Source organism: Pipistrellus hanaki (genome assembly GCF_964339955.1).
Source record: "Pipistrellus hanaki genome assembly, chromosome: 9".
In the NCBI taxonomy this organism is placed as follows: domain Eukaryota; kingdom Metazoa; phylum Chordata; class Mammalia; order Chiroptera; family Vespertilionidae; genus Pipistrellus; species Pipistrellus hanaki.
In genome coordinates this window covers 47,920,836-47,940,129 of record NC_140511.1, presented here as the reverse complement: position 1 = coordinate 47,940,129, position 19,294 = coordinate 47,920,836, and the positions used below count along the sequence as shown (strand labels likewise).

General features: G+C 50.6%; 1 protein-coding gene across 3 annotated transcripts in view; it reads left to right on the top strand.

Moving 5' to 3' along the window:
- SCUBE2 (signal peptide, CUB domain and EGF like domain containing 2) overlaps window positions 1–19,294 on the top strand; it is a 65,640-nt gene that overhangs the window by 25,380 nt on the left and 20,966 nt on the right. Inside the window, exons 10-16 of one of the 3 annotated variants that reach the window (XM_084893477.1) lie at window positions 1,870–1,986; window positions 3,807–3,929; window positions 4,348–4,461; window positions 4,700–4,786; window positions 6,726–6,830; window positions 9,051–9,206; window positions 9,587–9,793. In XM_084893477.1, coding sequence (XP_084749603.1) covers window positions 1,870–1,986; window positions 3,807–3,929; window positions 4,348–4,461; window positions 4,700–4,786; window positions 6,726–6,830; window positions 9,051–9,206; window positions 9,587–9,793 — 909 coding nt within the window. Of the gene's footprint in view, window positions 1–1,869; window positions 1,987–3,806; window positions 3,930–4,344; window positions 4,462–4,699; window positions 4,787–6,725; window positions 6,831–9,050; window positions 9,207–9,586; window positions 9,794–19,294 lie in introns of all 3 variants that reach the window. The other 2 variants (XM_084893476.1, XM_084893478.1) reach the window with 2 other exon arrangements.

The window sequence follows — 19,294 nt, the reverse complement described above, 5'->3', positions numbered from 1 at the left end:
GTCTTTTGTGCTTGGGGAGAGGAAGGGAGGGGATTGAGTAGAGGAGAGGATGGTGGGTCCTTGGGCAGGAGTGCTGATCCCTTCTCAGATGCATCCCTCCCACATAAGGGGTGCAGCAAGGAACTTCTCTGGGTGACAGTTGTTAATATTATAACTGTTTGGGGTGGTGGTAAGTTCTTTGGGGCAGGGGACACCATTTAGATTTTTCGGGAAGAAGCTCTCCAAAAAGACCTGCTATCGTTTATTCCTGTTCCATTTCCGGAAATAAGAATGGCCTAACTTAATTTTGTTAGAAATCCCAGAATTTTAAATAAAAATCAGAATATGATCTCTGACTTCACTTCAGATACTGAAGATGTAACATTACCTTTTTTTTTTTTTTTTTTTTTTTATTTAACCGTAGAGTGTGAGTTAGGTTTCTTTCTTGGATTTTTCTTCTTAGGCAATGCAAGCATCGCCGTCCCCTTTAAATTCAGTGGGTTCATTCTAGACCATAACTGCGTGGTTTTCGTCCATTTGGCTTGGAAAGCAAATTTGCTGTTTTACATAATGTTTCATAACGTATAGAGCAAGGAATACTGTTTAAGCTGTGTAAACACATTAAAAGGGAATTAGAAAAGTGATCTCATTATTCTTGGCAAAGTGAAAGCCCGTCGTGAGCAGCCAAAGTCAGCTACTGGAAGAGTCTACTTTCCCCACAACTGGCTGATGTTAATAACAGAATTCATAGAGTGACATCAATTACATGGGAAGAAACAGACTTCTCCTCATTTTTCACTGATCAGTCTTGGTAGAACAAATATTTGCACAGAACAAATTTGCTGAAGAAATTGCCAAGATTTCTGGGAAAAGCTAGGGAAGAAGAGGTGTTGCGAGAATTTGCCCTTTTTATTTCATTTATTTTTATTCTTCTAGCCCTTCCAAATGTTTGTGTTTTTATTAATGTAGCTTCTCGGGGCACATCTGGTGTTGAAAAGAGGTCTAGCAATGGTCTACTTGGCTCCCACGGAATTCTGCGTTGGTCCTGGTTTATTATCCATTTGGAGACACAAATCGTAACTCTGTCAGAGCCCTCCGAAGAGCTGAGGAAGTGAGCTCTGAAATTCTAGTCTACAGGGAAGAGGTAGTCTTGAGGCTAGTTTTCAGGACCTCAGCTGAAGCCAGGGATGCCTCCACTGAATCAGGATGGGAGGAGGAACAAAGCCAAGGGATTGGCCAAGAGGAACCAGCGTGGAGCTTACGCACCAAATGTCAGTGTCTGCAATAGGGAAATTACTGAGGACGTTGGCGTTAATGTGTTCCTTTAGTGCAGAAGGCATTAAAACCCAGGATCAACTAGTGCAGAGGGCATTAAAACCCAGGGTCAACTGGCCTTCCGTGGCCAGAAGACTCCTTCGGGGAAGATCAGAAGGAGAGGAACCAGAGTAATCTCCAACACAAGTGTGCTCTCCTTTCAATTTGCCCTAGCTTGTGGAATTACCACTGCTGTTTAGTAATACAGCAACAAGAATGCATAGGCTGCACCTTACCTTTTACAAACCCTTTTTAGGTATGCTACCTCATTTACATATTTTAAATTAGCCAGCCCCGTGAATAAGCATGGGTGAGAGGGAGAAACTGAGCTCACAGGCAGTGCAATTTGCAACAGAATTTGGAAAGAAGGGTCCTGGCAGGGAGTATACTTATTGTGGGCTGCTCAACACTTTAAAAACACACACACACACACACACACAAGTGAGTGGGAGAACTCCTAGGTAATGTTTTATTCGGTTTGTGTTGTTTTCTCCAGCAACTGGTTTATTATAAATGTGTTCTCGCCTTTCATCCCTGAGAGTTGGTCTCAGGTGCCCTCTCCCTTTACAATTACAGATGTGGATGAATGCTCCTTGGATAGGACCTGTGATCACAGCTGCATCAACCACCCTGGCACATTCACGTGCGCCTGCAACAAAGGGTACACCCTCTATGGCTTTACCCACTGCGGAGGTGAGCAGAGCATCCTTGCAGTCAGAGGCTGGGCCAGGAGATGAACAGGGCTTACTTCTAACATGTCCCCAGCATTGCCGAAACCGGTTTGGCTCTGTGGATGGAGCGTCGGCCTGTGGACTGAAGGGTCCTGGGTTCGATTCCGGTCGGGGGCGTGTGCCTTGGTTATGGGCACATCCCCAGGAGGGGTGTGTGGGAAGCAGCTGATCGATGTTTCTGACTTTCTATCCCTCTCCCTACCTCTAAAAAATCAATAATATATATATAAAAAATAAATAAAGTGTCTCCAGCAGATGAGGGCCAGTTTTCCAACATTGGGGGATGAACCGGACGTTTCAGTCCGTGTGCAGTGGCATTGAATCCATCGACTCAAGGGAAGCATCTGCTAATGAACACTCCCCCCACCCCATTTATCCTTTTAACATTTCAAGTGTGATATGAAGCAGAAGAGCTAAGCTCTTCAGCTGTGAATTCTTTATTGGCTGTATTGAGATGGCTGTATTCAGAGAATGGAGAATTGCTCAGGAGCTGATACCCTATCCATTGGAATTTCCCAGCAGATCGTAAAGTCGCTCGGCCGGCCACCAGCAGTTCCACAGCTTTGTAGTACATAGGAACGGACTGCAAAGCCTGATCCAGCCCTTTGAGCTGCTCTGTAAGCAGGTCTTTTTTTTTTTAATATATATTTTTTTTATTGATTTTTTTACAGAGAAGAAGAGAGAGAGATAGAGAGCTAGAAACGTCAATGAGAGAGAAACATCGACCAGCTGCCTCTTGTACACCCCCTACCGGGGATGTGCCTGCAACCAATGTACATGCCCTTACCCGGAATCGAACCTGGGACCTTTCAGTCCACAGACCGACTCTCTACCACTGAGCCAAACCGGCTTCGGCTGTAAGCAGGTCTTTGAGCTGGAAGCTGGGCCACTGACTATCTCTCTGCCCTGTGCCCAGGCAGCAACAGGTCCCGATGTCATTTGCCCTTCTGGTCAAGGAGACAACATGGCATAGGTCAGATTTGGCACCAAATGACTCCCCCCCGCGCCCCTGGTCAGCAGGCTCATTCAGCGGTCTTTGAGAACACAGATTAGGTTCTGGCTCAGCATATCTGGGGCTGCCGAGGTGGTTCTGAGGGTCTGAGGATCTGGGAGACACTGGCCTAAATATTCCCCGCTCAGTGTTTGCATCCTGTGCTTAAGGAGAATGGATAGTAGCGATTTGCTATAGACAGTGTTATCTCTCTTCTCCTTTCCAAAACATTCTTGGCACAATTGAAAACCTTCTCTTCTAGCCCATCAAGAAATCCCACGGGTATATTCCTTGAATCCGGGTGTGTGTCTGGGTTTTGGTTAGAGCCACCTCTGACATGGACTCAGTCTCAGATTGATGGAGATCAGTGCAGCTCATTTTCCTTCTCTAGACTTCAGCTCCATGAACTGTCAGGGGGTCTTGGTTGTCTATTTCCCTTGGAATGTAGCTCATGGGGATGGTGGAGTTTTAATTTGGAAGCCTGTGTAGCATGTGAGTTTGAGCATCTGAAAGTAGGGTGTGACTCTTTCCGAGGGTCCCTAATCAGGGAATGGTTTGGTCAAGAATGGAACTTGAGACTGTCCTGATGAGGCTCATGCCAGGAAATCTAGGGAGTGGAGAGTGGGGTCAGTTGGTGCCAAGCACACATCCTAAAGGCAGTCGGCACCTGCCGTTTGTTTAGTGAGTTTCAACCACGTGACTCCCCTCCCGCTCCCTCTTCAAAGGAAGGATGGTGCCAGCAGGTCGGTGAGGGGCTGCTGTGACAGGAGCTGCTGTGTTTTGTTCCCCAGACACCAACGAGTGCAGCATCAACAACGGAGGCTGTCAGCAGGTCTGCGTGAACACGGTGGGCAGCTACGAATGCCAGTGCCACTCTGCATACAAGCTCCACTGGAACAAAAAAGACTGTGTGGGTAAGGGGCACCGTGGCTCAGGCAGCCAGCGGGCTCCCACCGGCCAGCTGCACCCGGAGTGCTGCTGGCCGTCCCTCCCTCCCCGGAAGTGTTTCCCCCTCAGCTGTAGCAGCCACTCCTTACAGAGTTCAAAAACAGGAGATACTTTGCAGGCTCTTTGGTGTTGCCTTCTGTGCTTCTGGCATAGGTTTATGCTCGCTTCTGTTTTTCTGGTTGCTTTTATGCATGGGGGAAAAAAATAGCATACAAATAGCTCCTGTCCCTTGGTGGGTAACAGTGCCCGGTGTCTTGTGTTCTATGCTGGGGGTCAGCTTTCCCTTCTGTTCTTGGGCCTTTGCTGCATGGGACCCAGCCATCTTGGTCACACCTGGAAACGTCCTTCTGTCTGTGAATGTCTGTATTTTGTCCCGCCTAGAAGTGAAGGGGGTCCTGCCCGCTAGTGTGTCACCCCAGGTGTCCCTGCACTGCGGTAAGAGTGGCCGAGGAGACAGGTGCTTCCTCAGATGTCACTCTGGCATTCGCCTCTCTTCAGGTGAGTGGTCCCGGGGGCAGGTCCTCATGCCAGGCCCAGGCCTTCCTGGCCTTGAGGTGTTAGCTGCCCTCAAAGGGATCCCTCCTACCCCAGCCACTGGAGGGATCCCTCCTACCCCACATGCTGGGTGTTTGTCTCAGGGTCTCAGGCGTGGCGTGAGGGTTGGGGGTGATCTTAGCAGCTATCAGGAGAGACTGTGCCTTGTTACCATGTTGACCATCCACGTTCTGTCTGTCAGGACTGCAAGAGGCCTACTCTGTCACCTGCGGCACTTCCCCTCCTCTCAGGAACAAACAGCAAAAATCAAATGACTCTGCTTTCGGGGGTAATGACCGAATCTGCGTGTCCTCTCTGGGGCTCATGGTGTTCCGTGGGCTTCACTCTGGGGTGCTGCTCCTGGGGGTTGGCTTTGTTTTCCTTTCTCGTTGTCTCCTTGAGGCCGTGAGCGTGTCACAGGATGCTCTGGCCTGTAGCCTTGGTGCCTGCGCTCCCACATACCTGTGACAGACACTGTGTCTGCTGTGTGGTGGGCGGCTCCGTGCTCAGCCGTGGTGGGCCCTCATATTGGGCAGAGGCCTGCAGAGTTGTGGGAGCAGAGACTTAGGTCTCCCAAACTCCCCTACCCTAGATCACCCCAAAGGCCCAGCAGAAAAGTGTGCCTCGGTGGAGATAGACGTGGGTATGACAGGGGGAGCAAGAGTTCTGTTCAGAGAAAGCACCCCAAACCCTTTTTGCTTTGTCAAAGCAAAAGAACGAAATTTGAAGCTTTTAGGCAGCTTCCTCTTCCCAGATTTAGACATCTCTTTGATGAGTGAAGAAACGGTTCTTGGTGTCCGTGTTATATATACGAGCAAAGCTAAAGCCCAAAGCAGGATACTAACCTCTCGCATCTGCTGATCAAATAGTTAAAACATGCCACCCACCGTATTACATGCGTTAGCTGATTTAATCCACATCACAACCCTCTAGGGCAATTTGACTATTATTTTCATTAGCCAGATGAAGAGCTGAGGTTCAGAGAGGTGAGATAACGTACCCAGAGTGGCTCAGATAGGAAATACTGGAGCCAGGGTTTTGACCAGGCCGTCTGCATCCAAAATCTTAAGCTTTCTCCTTTCCCGTTCTACTTGCCTAACATTGGACTAGCCAGAGCAGACATCCTGGTGTGTTTCACCAAACCCCTCAGGGATGGTCACTTGGAGATTTAGGCCAAGGATGGGCAAGCAAATAGTTCACAATTCTTTCTCTGTATCAAATAGTAGGCTGAACTTTTTTTTTTTTTTTATGTATGCCCTTTTCTTTTTCTTTTTCTTTTTCTTTCCTTTTCTTTTTTTTTTTAAAAAAATATTTTATTGATTTTTTACAGAGAGAAAGGGAGAGGAGAGAGATAGAGAGCGAGAAACATCGATGAGAGAGATACCGACCAGCTGCCTTCTGTACATCCCACACCAGGGATGTACCCGCAACCAATGTCATGCCCTTGACCGGAATCGAACCTGGGACTCCTCAGTCCGCAGACTGATGCTCTATCCACTGAGCCAAACCAGTTTTGGCAACTTTTTTTTTTTTTTGCATTATCTCAGTCTTCACAACAGCCTGGTAATGTAGGTCCCATAATTATGTCTATTTTTGTAGATGGGAAAACTGAGAACCAGGGAGATTACGTTCTCATCACAAATTGAGAAGTTAGAGTTTGAATCCTCGTCACTGGCTCCAGGGCCTCACATGTGGTTAAGACTGACCATGGGAGGAGAGGAGAATTCTGCACACGAGGCTCTCAAAGTGAGGGCCTCCAGATCCTGAAAATCCGAGCCATGTTTAGTGAGTGCATTCAGTGGGGACTGGTGGCCCCAGCCCTGTCCTCCCAAGCAGCCTCATTTAGAGAATCTGCCCTTCCCCATGTTCTCCAGCAGCCTTGTCCAACTTTTTGAGCTAGGGGATTTTAGTCTGTTTTGGGAAGGCATGAAAAATGAACTCTTTTTTTTTTTTTTTTAAATGTCACTGTTGAGGTAGTTTTGGGCACCTTATTCATCTCTGATGGACGAGTGGCAGTTCTTAGGCAGCTCCTGGGAACAGAGCGTTGCCCATCACCTGTCAACCCCAGGTGATGGGCGCCTCAAGGTCCAAACCTTTCTTGGGCTCGTGGTAAGAGAGGAGCTCAGGGTGTGCAGGGGACCCAGCCAATAGGCAGCTCTTCGTACCCAGCTGGTGTTTCCCTTCCTTTGCCTCTGAAGGTAACCTCTCTCACTTGTTTCTTTCTGAAGATGTCGCCACCATCAGGACAAGTGTAACCTTTAAGCTAAATGAAGGCAAGTGTAGTTTGAAAAAGGCTGAGCTGTTTCCCGAGGGTCTGCGACCAGCACAACCAGGTACGGAACCAGGTGGCCAGCGCAGGGAGCCCGCCTGCGCGTTGGGAAAGGGCAGTGATTAGCTCAAGCCCTTCAGATGGGGCCCAGCAATCCAGAATCTCCAAGGACTCTCTGCCCCGGAGGAAGAGGGGCCGAGCCTAGCGTGCCGTGTAGTTCTGGGTTAGACCTCGGCACCTCCTTTGCGAGGTGCAGGTTGCGGAGCTCCGGGGAACCCTGGGCGTTCACAGGAACCAATAAGGGCTCTTAGATGCACTGGGTTAAATTTCCCAGATCTCCAAGTTTGCTCAAAATATAAGCCAAAGAAATGAAAAGAGCTTTGGCTCGGAGAGGATAATCTGTGATGAACAAGGATGGGATATCCAGCTTTCCTGCTGGATCTGGTTTCTGGAGGCTTCCGCAGAGCAAACACTATCCAATTGGCCTTATTGAGGAGAGCAGGGCCCAAACTCCCCTCTTCTCCCACAGCTCACATTTCCAGGATTGTTTCGTAAAAATAATTTTAGAGGGTACAAAAATCAGAGTTCAAGGGTAAGGGAGGCTTCTTTCCCCAATCTACCCTCAAGTGAATCATGCAAACAAACGAACACACAGCTCACTGTAGTCACTTTGGACTGCCTTTTTAAAAATATATATATTTTATTGATTTTTTTTTACAGAGAGAAAGGGAGAGGGATAGAGAGTTAGAAACATTGATGTGAGAGAAACATTGATCAGCTGCCTTCTGCACACTCCCTACTGGGGATTGAGCCCACAACCCGGGCATGTGCCCTTGACCAGAATGGAACTGCAGACCAATGCTCTATTCACTGAGCCAAACCAGCGAGAGCTAAATGTACATGTTGATGGAAGAAGTTAGTTAACTTCAGGGGAGCCTTGGTGAAGAATAAATGAAAACTCTCAGGATTATCTTAGCAACTTTCCTGTAATTCTAAACTTACTTCAAAACAAAAAGTTAAAAAAAAATCGACATGGAAAATTGAAAGGGGGAAATGAACATCTGTTTACTTAGACATTTAAAGTTAACCTTTCGGAAAAAGTACAATCGATCTTAGGGGAAATATATAGAGGGCACATTGAATTGGCCTTTTTCTTTCTTTGGCTCCTGGTGAGTGGTAGAACTTCGAACACCCTTGTAATGTTAAAGAAGAATATGATACAGATGATATGTAAGTTCAATAAAGCAAGATTTTAAATAGAGACAATTCAATTGTGCGGATGATACACGGCTCAGCTCTTTGATTCGGTTAACCATCATTAGTTAGCCCGGCCGGCCGTTGTGGCTCAGTGGTTAGCATTGATCAGGAAGCCACTGTCCAATTCCCAGTCAGGGCATGTGCTCAGGTTGCAGACCCCAGTGTGGAGCATGCAGGAGGCAGCTGATCGATGATTCTTTAGCATCATTGATGTTCTCTCTCTCCCCCTCTCTCTTCCTCTCTGAAATCAATAAAAAATATATATTTAAAAAAACCAAAACAATTTAAAAGATTCCCTGGAAGCCACAGGTGGGGGGTGGGAGGGGTTTGGGGAGGGTGATGACAGCCAACGTCAGCCCCAGGGATGTTTAAAAAAACATCTCTGATATCAATAAAAATATATTTAAAAAAATTTTAAACAAAGTCAGCCCTGCATTATCCAACACTTTCCTTCCCATCCTAGAGGCCTTCATGATACTGTTTGGTTCTGTCGGGTCTTTGTGCCATATATGGCTCCAGCTTATTTCAAAATGAGACGTCACCGCTGATGTGCGTCGCGGCTTCCCCTTTGGGTTGGAATTACTTCAAGGCCAGTTTGCCTGAAAGCAGGAGTCGGCTCCCTGCTTCCCACTCCTGTGCTCATTCCTTATGTGAAGCCTCAGCCCCCTTCTTGGCACATCACAGTCCAGCGTTAAGGAAACCAACTGTGAGAGCCGGAGTGCATGCACCTCAGCAGACCCGCCCTTAGGAGTGCGAGGTGACCCTGGTCCCTGCCTGCCACGTGTGTGGCTGATCAACCGAATGTACCCATGAGAATCACTTCCAAGGGCTCCGTTGTTAAGTTATAGAGGAGGCGATGCTGACCCTTCAACATCGAAATGTCATCGGGCTGCAGGCTGAGGGCTTTCAACGTCGTGGCATCTGGAGCTAATCACTGGGTCCCCCGAGAGTGGTTTTAATGAAATGTTTACTGAGCTCTCGCGAATGTTCGGCATTTGGCTCCTGATGGTTTTGTTTCTTCATGCAGAGAAGCACAGCTCAGTAAAAGAGAGCTTCCGCTACGCACACCTCACGTGCGGCTCCCACAAGCGAGTGCCTGGCGCCCCGGGCCGACCCAGCGCCGCTCAGGAAGTGTTTGTCACTGTTGAGTTTGGGCTTGAAACTAACCAAAAGGAGGTGACAGGTTGGTTTGAAAGCAGGCCACGGTGCCAGGCCTCTCACAGCTTGCTCCTTGTTCCTTTGCCTTTCACTTTCCATTCTTCCTGGGTGGGGGATGTAGCGCCACCACTGAAGTATCTCCTGTTTTTCCCCCCACCCCCAGACTAAACCGAATTGGTTTGAAACCTGTTAGATTTATCTGCTTCATGAAAACCCAAAGCTACCATTTTGGTCAACAAATTTCCGTTGGTACCGAATGCTGCCCAGCCTGCTAGGTGCCCAGTCCAGGTCTCCCCACTCTGACCACAGGGGACTGGGGGGCCCTGCTCATCCTCTTGGCTGCAGCCGGCAGCCCCCCCCCGCTGGCCCTCCCCCACACACACCGCTGTCCTCTCGTTCCTGCAGCTGCTTGTGATCTGAGCTGCGTCGTGAAGCACACAGAGAAGAGGCTCCGGAAGGCCATCCGCACACTCCGGAAGGCTGCCCACAGGGAGCAGTTCCACCTCCAGCTCTCCGGCACGGACCTCGAGGTGGCTAGGAAGTCCCCCCGAGCGTCTGAACGCCGGGCAGAGGCCTGCGGAGCGGGCCAGAGCCACATCGGAAACCAATGTGGTGAGTGGCCCGTTGGCCAGCACATTCTTTAAGCAGAGCTGCTCACAGCTCCACAAACACTGAGGTACCACACGTCTGGCCCCCTCTTTCCCTGTCTGGGCTCACTCCAGAGAACACCCTGGCTGTCCCCTCCTTTGGGAACTACATGGTGGTGGTGTCTGGTGTGTGTGCTGGACCGGGAGCTCCCCAGCACCTGGCTTCGTGCCTGGCTGGTGGTGGCACTTAGGAGATGTTTGCTGAATGGAGGGACAGAAGGGAAGAGGCAGGGATGATGAGAAGAGGGAGCTTTTCCCTGTTAGGGTCTGAGGGACAGTGGTCTTTAGATGACTGTGGTCTCCCCGCTGGGGCAGAACTGCAGGGATAAGGCACCAGGAGCCTTCTGTACACTCCCCTGTCACAGCTCCCCTCCCGCCTCTGGCTCGGCTGGTGGTGGCAGCGCACCATCTCCTGCTCACAGTTTTGTGCAGAGGCAAGGCTGCCTCGTGAGATCCCTGAGCTGCAGCCCAAGGTTCCTCGTAGTGTCAGCCTCATGGATGTAGGTATGTGTGAGTGTGAATTAAACTTGAGATCCGGCGTTTGTGCAGCATCAGTTCTGTTCCTCTGATGACGTTCCAGGCAAGACGGACCTGGGCAAGAGGTTCTCGAGTGGCTGGTCTTGAGATCTGTTTGTTTCGAGAAACTGTGCTGGGCAATTGTGGGAGATTCTAGCTGAAAAGCCTTAGATGAAGAACATTGGGAGCCTCATTCTACATAACGATTTATGGTGCTGATGCATTGAGTTCTGACCTGGCCCAGGTACAACCCTGTGTCTAAGCACTGTGCTGCATTATCTTATTGGATCCTATTAGATATCTTACCGGGTAGGTATGGCCTTCACCTAAGAGCTACAGAGGGTGGAGCTCAGAGGGTTAAGTTCTCTTGCTCAAGATCACAAGGATGGGCCGACCGCGAAGCCAGACCCTTCCAGAATAAACTGATGTCCTGTCGGAAGTGTCATTAGAATCACAAGTCTCTAGAAACGGAGCTTGAGCTGAGGAGTAATACATCCGTGTCTCTGAGGAAGCAAAGCTGAACTCCCAGGTATACTCATTCAGGAGAATTGTCAGCAACAGCCCCACAGCCCACTTCTGTTGCTTTACCAAAACGTAGTAAATATCATGTATAAAATCAAGTGTAACTGTCCACCAGTGGCTGGTTCTCAAATAGTCTTGACTTTTATTCCAGCTGACTCTCTTAAAAAGAAGGAAAAAAAGAAAAAAGTAAACATAACACAGCTGGTTGGCTTGCTCTCATCTGAAATTCGAAAGTTCCAGTTTCTGTACCAAAATGGTGATGAGAGTTGGCTGTTGCTGCCTTACTTTCCAGGATGAGTTTCAGAAACGTTCAGGGATGGTCAGGCTGGGCCTCCTCCTGGCCCCTCGGAGCAAAATCCTCCCTCATTTCTCCATTGGCCACCTGTTAGGGAGAGGCCTGGTGGCTCGCCAGGGCCTTTGTGGCCAGTTAACAATGTAGGGAAAACTAGAGTCAGGGCCTGTGGACCAGCTCCCAGTGAGAGTATTACCAACACTACTAAGTGTGTGCTTCTGGGGTGTAAGGCTCAGCATGAGGATCAGGAGTTGCTTAAACAGAGGCCTCATGGCCACGACAGCTTATGAAAGTCACTCGGCATGGGATGTATGCAGCTGGTGTAGGTGTGTGCATGTGTCCTGAGATGCTGGTCATGCTAAGTTAGGTTGGATTCATTGCTCAGGGAGGCAATGTATCTTGTCTCAAGAGCTCCCTCTAGCAATGGAAGGGTTTTGTAGCCCACATGGGACCAAACCAGGTTCACCCTGTGGGCAGCAATGGTGAAGATTTAGAGGAAACAGCACAAAGAATTACTAGGGAAAATTCTTCCTCCTGCTGGAGGAAGGAAGTTGGTGCAAAGGGCTATTGGGTGTGTGATTAGAAAGGCTTTTTATCCAGTAGATTCATGGCACAAGCAAGTCACAGTGTGTGTGTGTGTGTGTGTGTGTGTGTGTGTATGTGTGTATCTGTCCGTCTCAATTCTGGTCTATTTGATGGTATTAGAACTTTGTAAGCACCAGGATTATTGGTATTTTCTGAACTAAAGATTGTACATACCATAGAGACAAGCTTAAGATAGTTCTTTTTTTATGTAGAAGATGGTGGAAAGGGTATGAAGAACAGGAAGTAGTGAACTGTAATAGAGCCAGGGCATGGGGGAGGAGTAAGGAGGTGCATACTTTCCAAAATGTAGACTATAGTCTTATAAAATGTCATTTGGGCAGAGATGTGAAGGACAGAGGAAGCAAGCCATGGGGATATCTAGAAGTCCCAAGCAAAGGCACTAGCAAATACAGAAATCCTGGCATTTGAAAGAAGGCCAGCTTGATGAGGGCTGAGGGAGAAGAGAAGGAAGAAGAGCAGGTCACCTGGGGAGTGGAAATGGTGGTGAGGACCAGGGACTTTGAACCTGAGAAGTGAAGCCAATGAAGGGTGTTGAGCAGAGGAATGACAGAGTTCTGACTTAAGTCTTAAAGGACAACTTTGGCTGCTTTGTTAAAAATAGGATATAGATGTATGTGTGAAAAAATTTTTTAAAAATGTATTAGTATAATTTGAATAGTGTTTTGTGCTGTTTTTAACTAGAGTAGATCACTATATCTTTCCATGCTAATAGAAGAGCTAACTTCTTTCTTTCTTTTTCTTTCTTCTCTCTCTCTCTCTCTCTCTCTCTCTCTCTCGCTCTCGCCCTCGCTCTCGCTCTCGCTCTTCTTACCTGAGGATATGTTTCTACTGATTTTAGAGAGAAAGGAAGGGAGAGGGAGAGAGAAACATTGATTGGTTGCCTCTTGTATGCTTCCCAAATGGGGATTGAATGCAACCTGCATATGTGCCTTGACTGGGAATTGAACCCACAACTCTTTCATGCAAGGAGAATGCTTCAACCAACTGAGCCACACCGGCCAGGCTAACTTACTTCTTTTAAAGCCTTCTAATCCTTTTTAAAAATACCAGTATTTATTAACCATATCAAATAGCCACTCTGTTGGCAGATGTTTTAATTATTCATATTTTTTAATTGCAAACAATGCTGCAGTGAATATTCTTTTTTGTGCACATGGCCAATACTTCTGAAGGATAGACTTTTAGAAGTGCAATTGCTGATTCAAAGGAAATGCATACTTAAAACTTTAATAGATACTGCCAAATTGCTCTCCAAAAATATCATACTAATATATATTCCCTCCAACATTGTAATTTAGTTCTTATTGCCTCACATCATTGCTAACATGGGTCAGTTATAACTGATCTTTTTAATTTTTGCAGATCTGATAAGCTAAAATGATGAAGTCATTTTAGCTTGTTTTTCCTCGATCATTTGTAAGACTGAGCATGCTGTCATATATCTGTGACCATTTGGATTTCTAGTTCTGAAAATATCCATATTTTTTGCCTATTTTTCCACAGAATTATTTTTCTAATAACACTTAAAAAATAAAATTTAAAGTCCCAAATTACATCAAAGAACAGTCACTTCTGACCAATTAAATACTTTCTTATAGTCATTTTTATAGAGCAAAGTCTCATTAATTTGGCATTCCAGGACTTTGGGGACAGCCTGTTCTGCAGGTGACCTTTGTACCATCTGTGATCAATTAGCAAGATGGGGGAAAAAGAGACAGCAGTTATATTCTCCAAAGAACAAATTCCTTAAGTGCCATAATAATTCATAAAGTCCTTAATAGCCAAGAAGAATTAATGATGACATGGATTTCTAGCTGTTTTTTTTTGTTCAGAGCTATTTATCCTTTCATTTAAAAAAATTAAGAAATATACTTGTGGTTGAAACCAATTTGGCTCAGTGGATAGAGCATCAGCCTATGGACTGAAAGGTTCCAGGTTCGATTCCAGTCAAGGGCACATACTTTGGTTGCGGGCATGCAGTAGGGGGCGTGCAGGAGGCAGCTGATAGATGTTTCTCTCTCATCCATGTTTCTAACTATCTCTCTCCCTTGCTCTCTGTAAAAAATCAATAAAATATATGTTTTTTTTTTTTTTTTTTTTTTTTTTTTTTTTTTTTTAAAGAAATATACTTGTGGTCTGGCCTGTGTGGTTCAGTTGGTGGGGTTGTTCTCCCATGCACCAAGAGGTTGCTGGTTTGAATCTGAGTCAGGGCACATGTCAGGGTTTTAGGCTTAATCCCAGTGGGGGGTGTGCAGGAGGCAGCTGATAGATGTTCCACTCACATGGATGTTTTTATTTCTCTCTCCCACTCTCTTCCTTTCTCACTAAATATCAATAAAAACATTTTTAAAAAAGAAATACTAATATGCTTGCTACTCTACATATTTTTCTATATATTTGAGTATTCTTAAAACTTGTTGAGATTTTAAAAAGACACAATCTAGGCAACTGAGAAGCGGGGAAATATTTTAGTGCCTGGGTTCTTGAGAGACCAGGAACGTTTAATTCTGCTTTTAACAGCTGTAGCTTTCCTCTGCAGCAGTTGAGGAAAATGAATCCAATCAGTATTTATTGCAATACCATTCTGTGCCACTCTGTGAACTTGGGATAAAGCATGAGAATATAATGGGTGAGGGGCCTGCTTTTATGAAGGTTACAATCCAACAGAGAGGGAAGGACAATAAAAAGTAAAGAAGAAAGATGGTTTCCAAAGTTGTAAGTGCTCTAAAGATAATAAAACAGAGAGGAACAGAGGAAATAAGGGTGACTCTCCACGGGGTACTCAGGGAAGGCTCTCAGAACAGGTGATATTTGAGGGATGACCTACGTGGGAAGAAGAACCATGCTCTTTTTACAGACACAGAAACAAAAGCAGAGGGAGGCAATCCATTTCCCCAATGTCACCCAGTGAGTACGTGGCAGAACCAGGATTCAAAACCAAATCTGACTCAAGAGCCTATGTCCCAACTCTCTCACTTTAAAAACTCACCTCTCCTGGATCAGCCTGTGCCCTGGGATTGTCTCACTCACACGGCACCCATACGGAGAGTCCTCCATGGGCCAGCTCTGTGGTGGGTGCTGAGGAGGTCTGGATAAATATGACGCCATCCCTCAGGTCACACTTAGCCCTCCCAGGGGATAGTCCAAAAGCCTTTCCAAAGAGAGGAAGCCTGAACTGAGTTTTGAAGAATGTGTGTATGACCCTTAAGGGGAGAGGAGCATTGAAGCAGAGGAATAGCCTCAGGGAGTGAGAACCATGAAGATGTGCACGGGGGAGTTCTGGTGTTTCAGGGCCACTAAGCCTGAGTGCAGAGTAGGGTGTGGGGGGCAACAAGGCTTGAGCAGAAAGCATGACAAGTCATGAGAGACCTTGAATCTATAATAATAAAAGCATGATATGCAAATTAGACCAGACATCCGAACAACCTTCATGACATCATTCCGGACCTCCTTCCAGGTGAAGCCACAGCAGTGGGGCCGAGGCACAGGTGGTTAGGGGCGATGAGGCAGGCAGGCAGAGTGGTTAGGGGCGATGAGGCAGGCAGGCAGGCACAGGTGGTTAGGGGCGATGAGGCAGGCAGGCAGGCAGAGTGGTTAGGGGCGATGAGGCAGGCAGGCAGGCAGAGTGGTTAGGGGCGATGAGGCAGGCAGGCAGAGTGGTTAGGGGCGATGAGGCAGGCAGGCAGGCAGAGTGGTTAGGGGCGATGAGGCAGGCAGGCAGGCACAGGTGGTTAGGGGCGATGAGGCAGGCAGGCAGGCAGAGTGGTTAGGGGCGATGAGGCAGGCAGGCAGGCAGAGTGGTTAGGGGCGATGAGGCAGGCAGGCAGGCACAGGTGGTTAGGGGCGATGAGGCAGGCAGGCAGGCAGAGTGGTTAGGGGCGATGAGGCAGGCAGGCAGGCAGAGTGGTTAGGGGCGATGAGGCAGGCAGGCAGGCACAGGTGGTTAGGGGCGATGAGGCAGGCAGGCAGGCAGAGTGGTTAGGGGCGATGAGGCAGGCAGGCAGGCACAGGTGGTTAGGGGCAATGAGGCAGGCAGGCAGGCAGAGTGGTTAGGGGCGATGAGGCAGGCAGGCAGAGTGGTTAGGGGCGATGAGGCAGGCAGGCAGGCAGAGTGGTTAGGGGCGATGAGGCAGGCAGGCAGGCAGAGTGGTTAGGGGCGATGAGGCAGGCAGGCAGAGTGGTTAGGGGCGATGAGGCAGGCAGGCAGGCAGAGTGGTTAGGGGCGATGAGACAGGCAGGCAGGCAGAGTGGTTAGGGGCGATGAGGCAGACAGGCAGGCAGAGTGGTTAGGGGCGATGAGGCAGGCAGGCAGGCAGAGTGGTTAGGGGCGATGAGGCAGGCAGGCAGGCAGAGTGGTTAGGGGCGATGAGGCAGGCAGGCAGGCAGAGTGGTTAGGGGCGATGAGGCAGGCAGAGTGGTTAGGGGCGATGACGCAGGCAGGCAGAGTGGTTAGGGGCGATGAGGCAGGCAGGCAGGCAGAGTGGTTAGGGGCGATGAGGCAGGCAGGCAGGCACAGGTGGTTAGGGGCGATGAGGCAGGCAGGCAGGCAGAGTGGTTAGGGGCGATGAGGCAGGCAGGCAGGCAGAGTGGTTAGGGGCGATGAGGCAGGCAGGCAGGCAGGCAGAGTGGTTAGGGGCGATGAGGCAGGCAGGCAGAGTGGTTAGGGGCGATGAGGCAGGCAGGCAGGCAGAGTGGTTAGGGGCGATGAGGCAGGCAGGCAGGCAGAGTGGTTAGGGGCGATGAGGCAGGCAGGCAGGCAGAGTGGTTAGGGGCGATGAGGCAGGCAGGCAGGCAGGCAGAGTGGTTAGGGGCGATGAGGCAGGCAGGCAGAGTGGTTAGGGGCGATGAGGCAGGCAGGCAGGCAGAGTGGTTAGGGGCGATGAGGCAGGCAGGCAGGCAGAGTGGTTAGGGGCGATGAGGCAGGCAGGCAGGCAGAGTGGTTAGGGGCGATGAGGCAGGCAGGCAGGCAGAGTGGTTAGGGGCGATGAGGCAGGCAGGCAGGCAGAGTGGTTAGGGGCGATGAGGCAGGCAGGCAGGCAGAGTGGTTAGGGGCGATGAGGCAGGCAGGCAGGCAGAGTGGTTAGGGGCGATGAGGTAGGCAGGCAGGCAGAGTGGTTAGGGGCGATGAGGCAGGCAGGCAGGCACAGGTGGTTAGGGGCGATGAGGCAGGCAGGCAGGCAGAGTGGTTAGGGGCGATGAGGCAGGCAGGCAGGCAGAGTGGTTAGGGGCGATGAGGCAGGCAGGCAGGCAGAGTGGTTAGGGGCGATGAGGCAGGCAGGCAGAGTGGTTAGGGGCGATGAGGCAGGCAGGCAGGCAGAGTGGTTAGGGGCGATGAGGCAGGCAGGCAGGCAGAGTGGTTAGGGGCGATGAGGCAGGCAGGCAGGCAGAGTGGTTAGGGGCGATGAGGCAGGCAGGCAGGCAGAGTGGTTAGGGGCGATGAGGCAGGCAGGCAGGCAGAGTGGTTAGGGGCGATGAGGCAGGCAGGCAGGCAGAGTGGTTAGGGGCGATGAGGCAGGCAGGCAGGCAGAGTGGTTAGGGGCGATGACGCAGGCAGGCAGAGTGGTTAGGGGCGATGAGGCAGGCAGGCAGGCAGAGTGGTTAGGGGCGATGAGGCAGGCAGGCAGGCACAGGTGGTTAGGGGCGATGAGGCAGGCAGGCAGGCAGAGTGGTTAGGGGCGATGAGACAGGCAGGCAGGCAGAGTGGTTAGGGGCGATGAGGCAGGCAGGCAGGCAGAGTGGTTAGGGGCGATGAGGCAGGCAGGCAGGCAGAGTGGTTAGGGGCGATGAGGCAGGCAGGCACAGGTGGTTAGGGGCGATGAGGCAGGCAGGCAGGCAGAGTGGTTAGGGGCGATGAGGCAGGCAGGCAGAGTGGTTAGGGGCGATGAGGCAGGCAGGCAGGCAGAGTGGTTAGGGGCGATGAGGCAGGCAGGCAGGCAGAGTGGTTAGGGGCGATGAGACAGGCAGGCACAGGTGGTTAGGGGCGATGAGGCAGGCAGGCAGGCAGAGTGGTTAGGGGCGATGAGGCAGGCAGGCAGAGTGGTTAGGGGCGATGAGGCAGGCAGGCAGGCAGAGTGGTTAGGGGCGATGAGGCAGGCAGGCAGGCAGAGTGGTTAGGGGCGATGAGGCAGGCAGGCAGGCAGAGTGGTTAGGGGCGATGAGGCAGGCAGGCAGGCAGAGTGGTTAGGGGCGATGAGACAGGCAGGCAGGCAGAGTGGTTAGGGGCGATGAGACAGGCAGGCACAGGTGGTTAGGGGCGATGAGGCAGGCAGGCAGGCAGAGTGGTTAGGGGCGATGAGGCAGGCAGGCAGAGTGGTTAGGGGCGATGAGGCAGGCAGGCAGGCAGAGTGGTTAGGGGCGATGAGGCAGGCAGGCAGGCAGAGTGGTTAGGGGCGATGAGGCAGGCAGGCAGAGTGGTTAGGGGCGATGAGACAGGCAGGCAGGCAGAGTGGTTAGGGGCGATGAGGCAGGCAGGCAGGCAGAGTGGTTAGGGGCGATGAGGCAGGCAGGCAGGCAGAGTGGTTAGGGGCGATGAGACAGGCAGGCAGGCAGAGTGGTTAGGGGCGATGAGGCAGGCAGGCAGGCAGAGTGGTTAGGGGCGATGAGGCAGGCAGGCAGGCAGAGTGGTTAGGGGCGATGAGGCAGGCAGGCAGGCAGAGTGGTTAGGGGCGATGAGGCAGGCAGGCAGGCAGAGTGGTTAGGGGCGATGAGGCAGGCAGGCAGGCAGAGTGGTTAGGGGCGATGAGGCAGGCAGGCAGGCAGAGTGGTTAGGGGCGATGAGGCAGGCAGGCAGGCAGAGTGGTTAGGGGCGATGAGGCAGGCAGGCAGGCAGAGTGGTTAGGGGCGATGAGACAGGCAGGCAGGCAGAGTGGTTAGGGGCGATGAGACAGGCAGGCACAGGTGGTTAGGGGCGATGAGGCAGGCAGGCAGGCAGAGTGGTTAGGGGCGATGAGGCAGGCAGGCAGGCAGAGTGGTTAGGGGCGATGAGGCAGGCAGGCAGGCAGAGTGGTTAGGGGCGATGAGGCAGGCAGGCAGGCAGAGTGGTTAGGGGCGATGAGGCAGGCAGGCAGGCAGAGTGGTTAGGGGCGATGAGGCAGGCAGGCAGGCAGAGTGGTTAGGGGCGATGAGGCAGGCAGGCAGGCAGAGTGGTTAGGGGCGATGAGACAGGCAGGCAGGCAGAGTGGTTAGGGGCGATGAGACAGGCAGGCACAGGTGGTTAGGGGCGATGAGGCAGGCAGGCAGGCAGAGTGGTTAGGGGCGATGAGGCAGGCAGGCAGGCACAGGTGGTTAGGGGCGATGAGGCAGGCAGGCAGAATGATTAGGGGTGATCAGACAGTCAGGCCAGTGGTTAGGAGCCAGTGGTCCCAAATTGCAAGTTGGACATTCCTGGAGGGGTTCTGTATTGTGAGAAGGTGCAGGCTAGGCTGAGGGACAACCCCCCATCCACTAATTTCATGCACTGGGCCTCTAGTATGTTAATAAGGAGCCTTAACTGTCTCTCTAGGTGGCAAGATGCCATCAGAGGATTTAGCC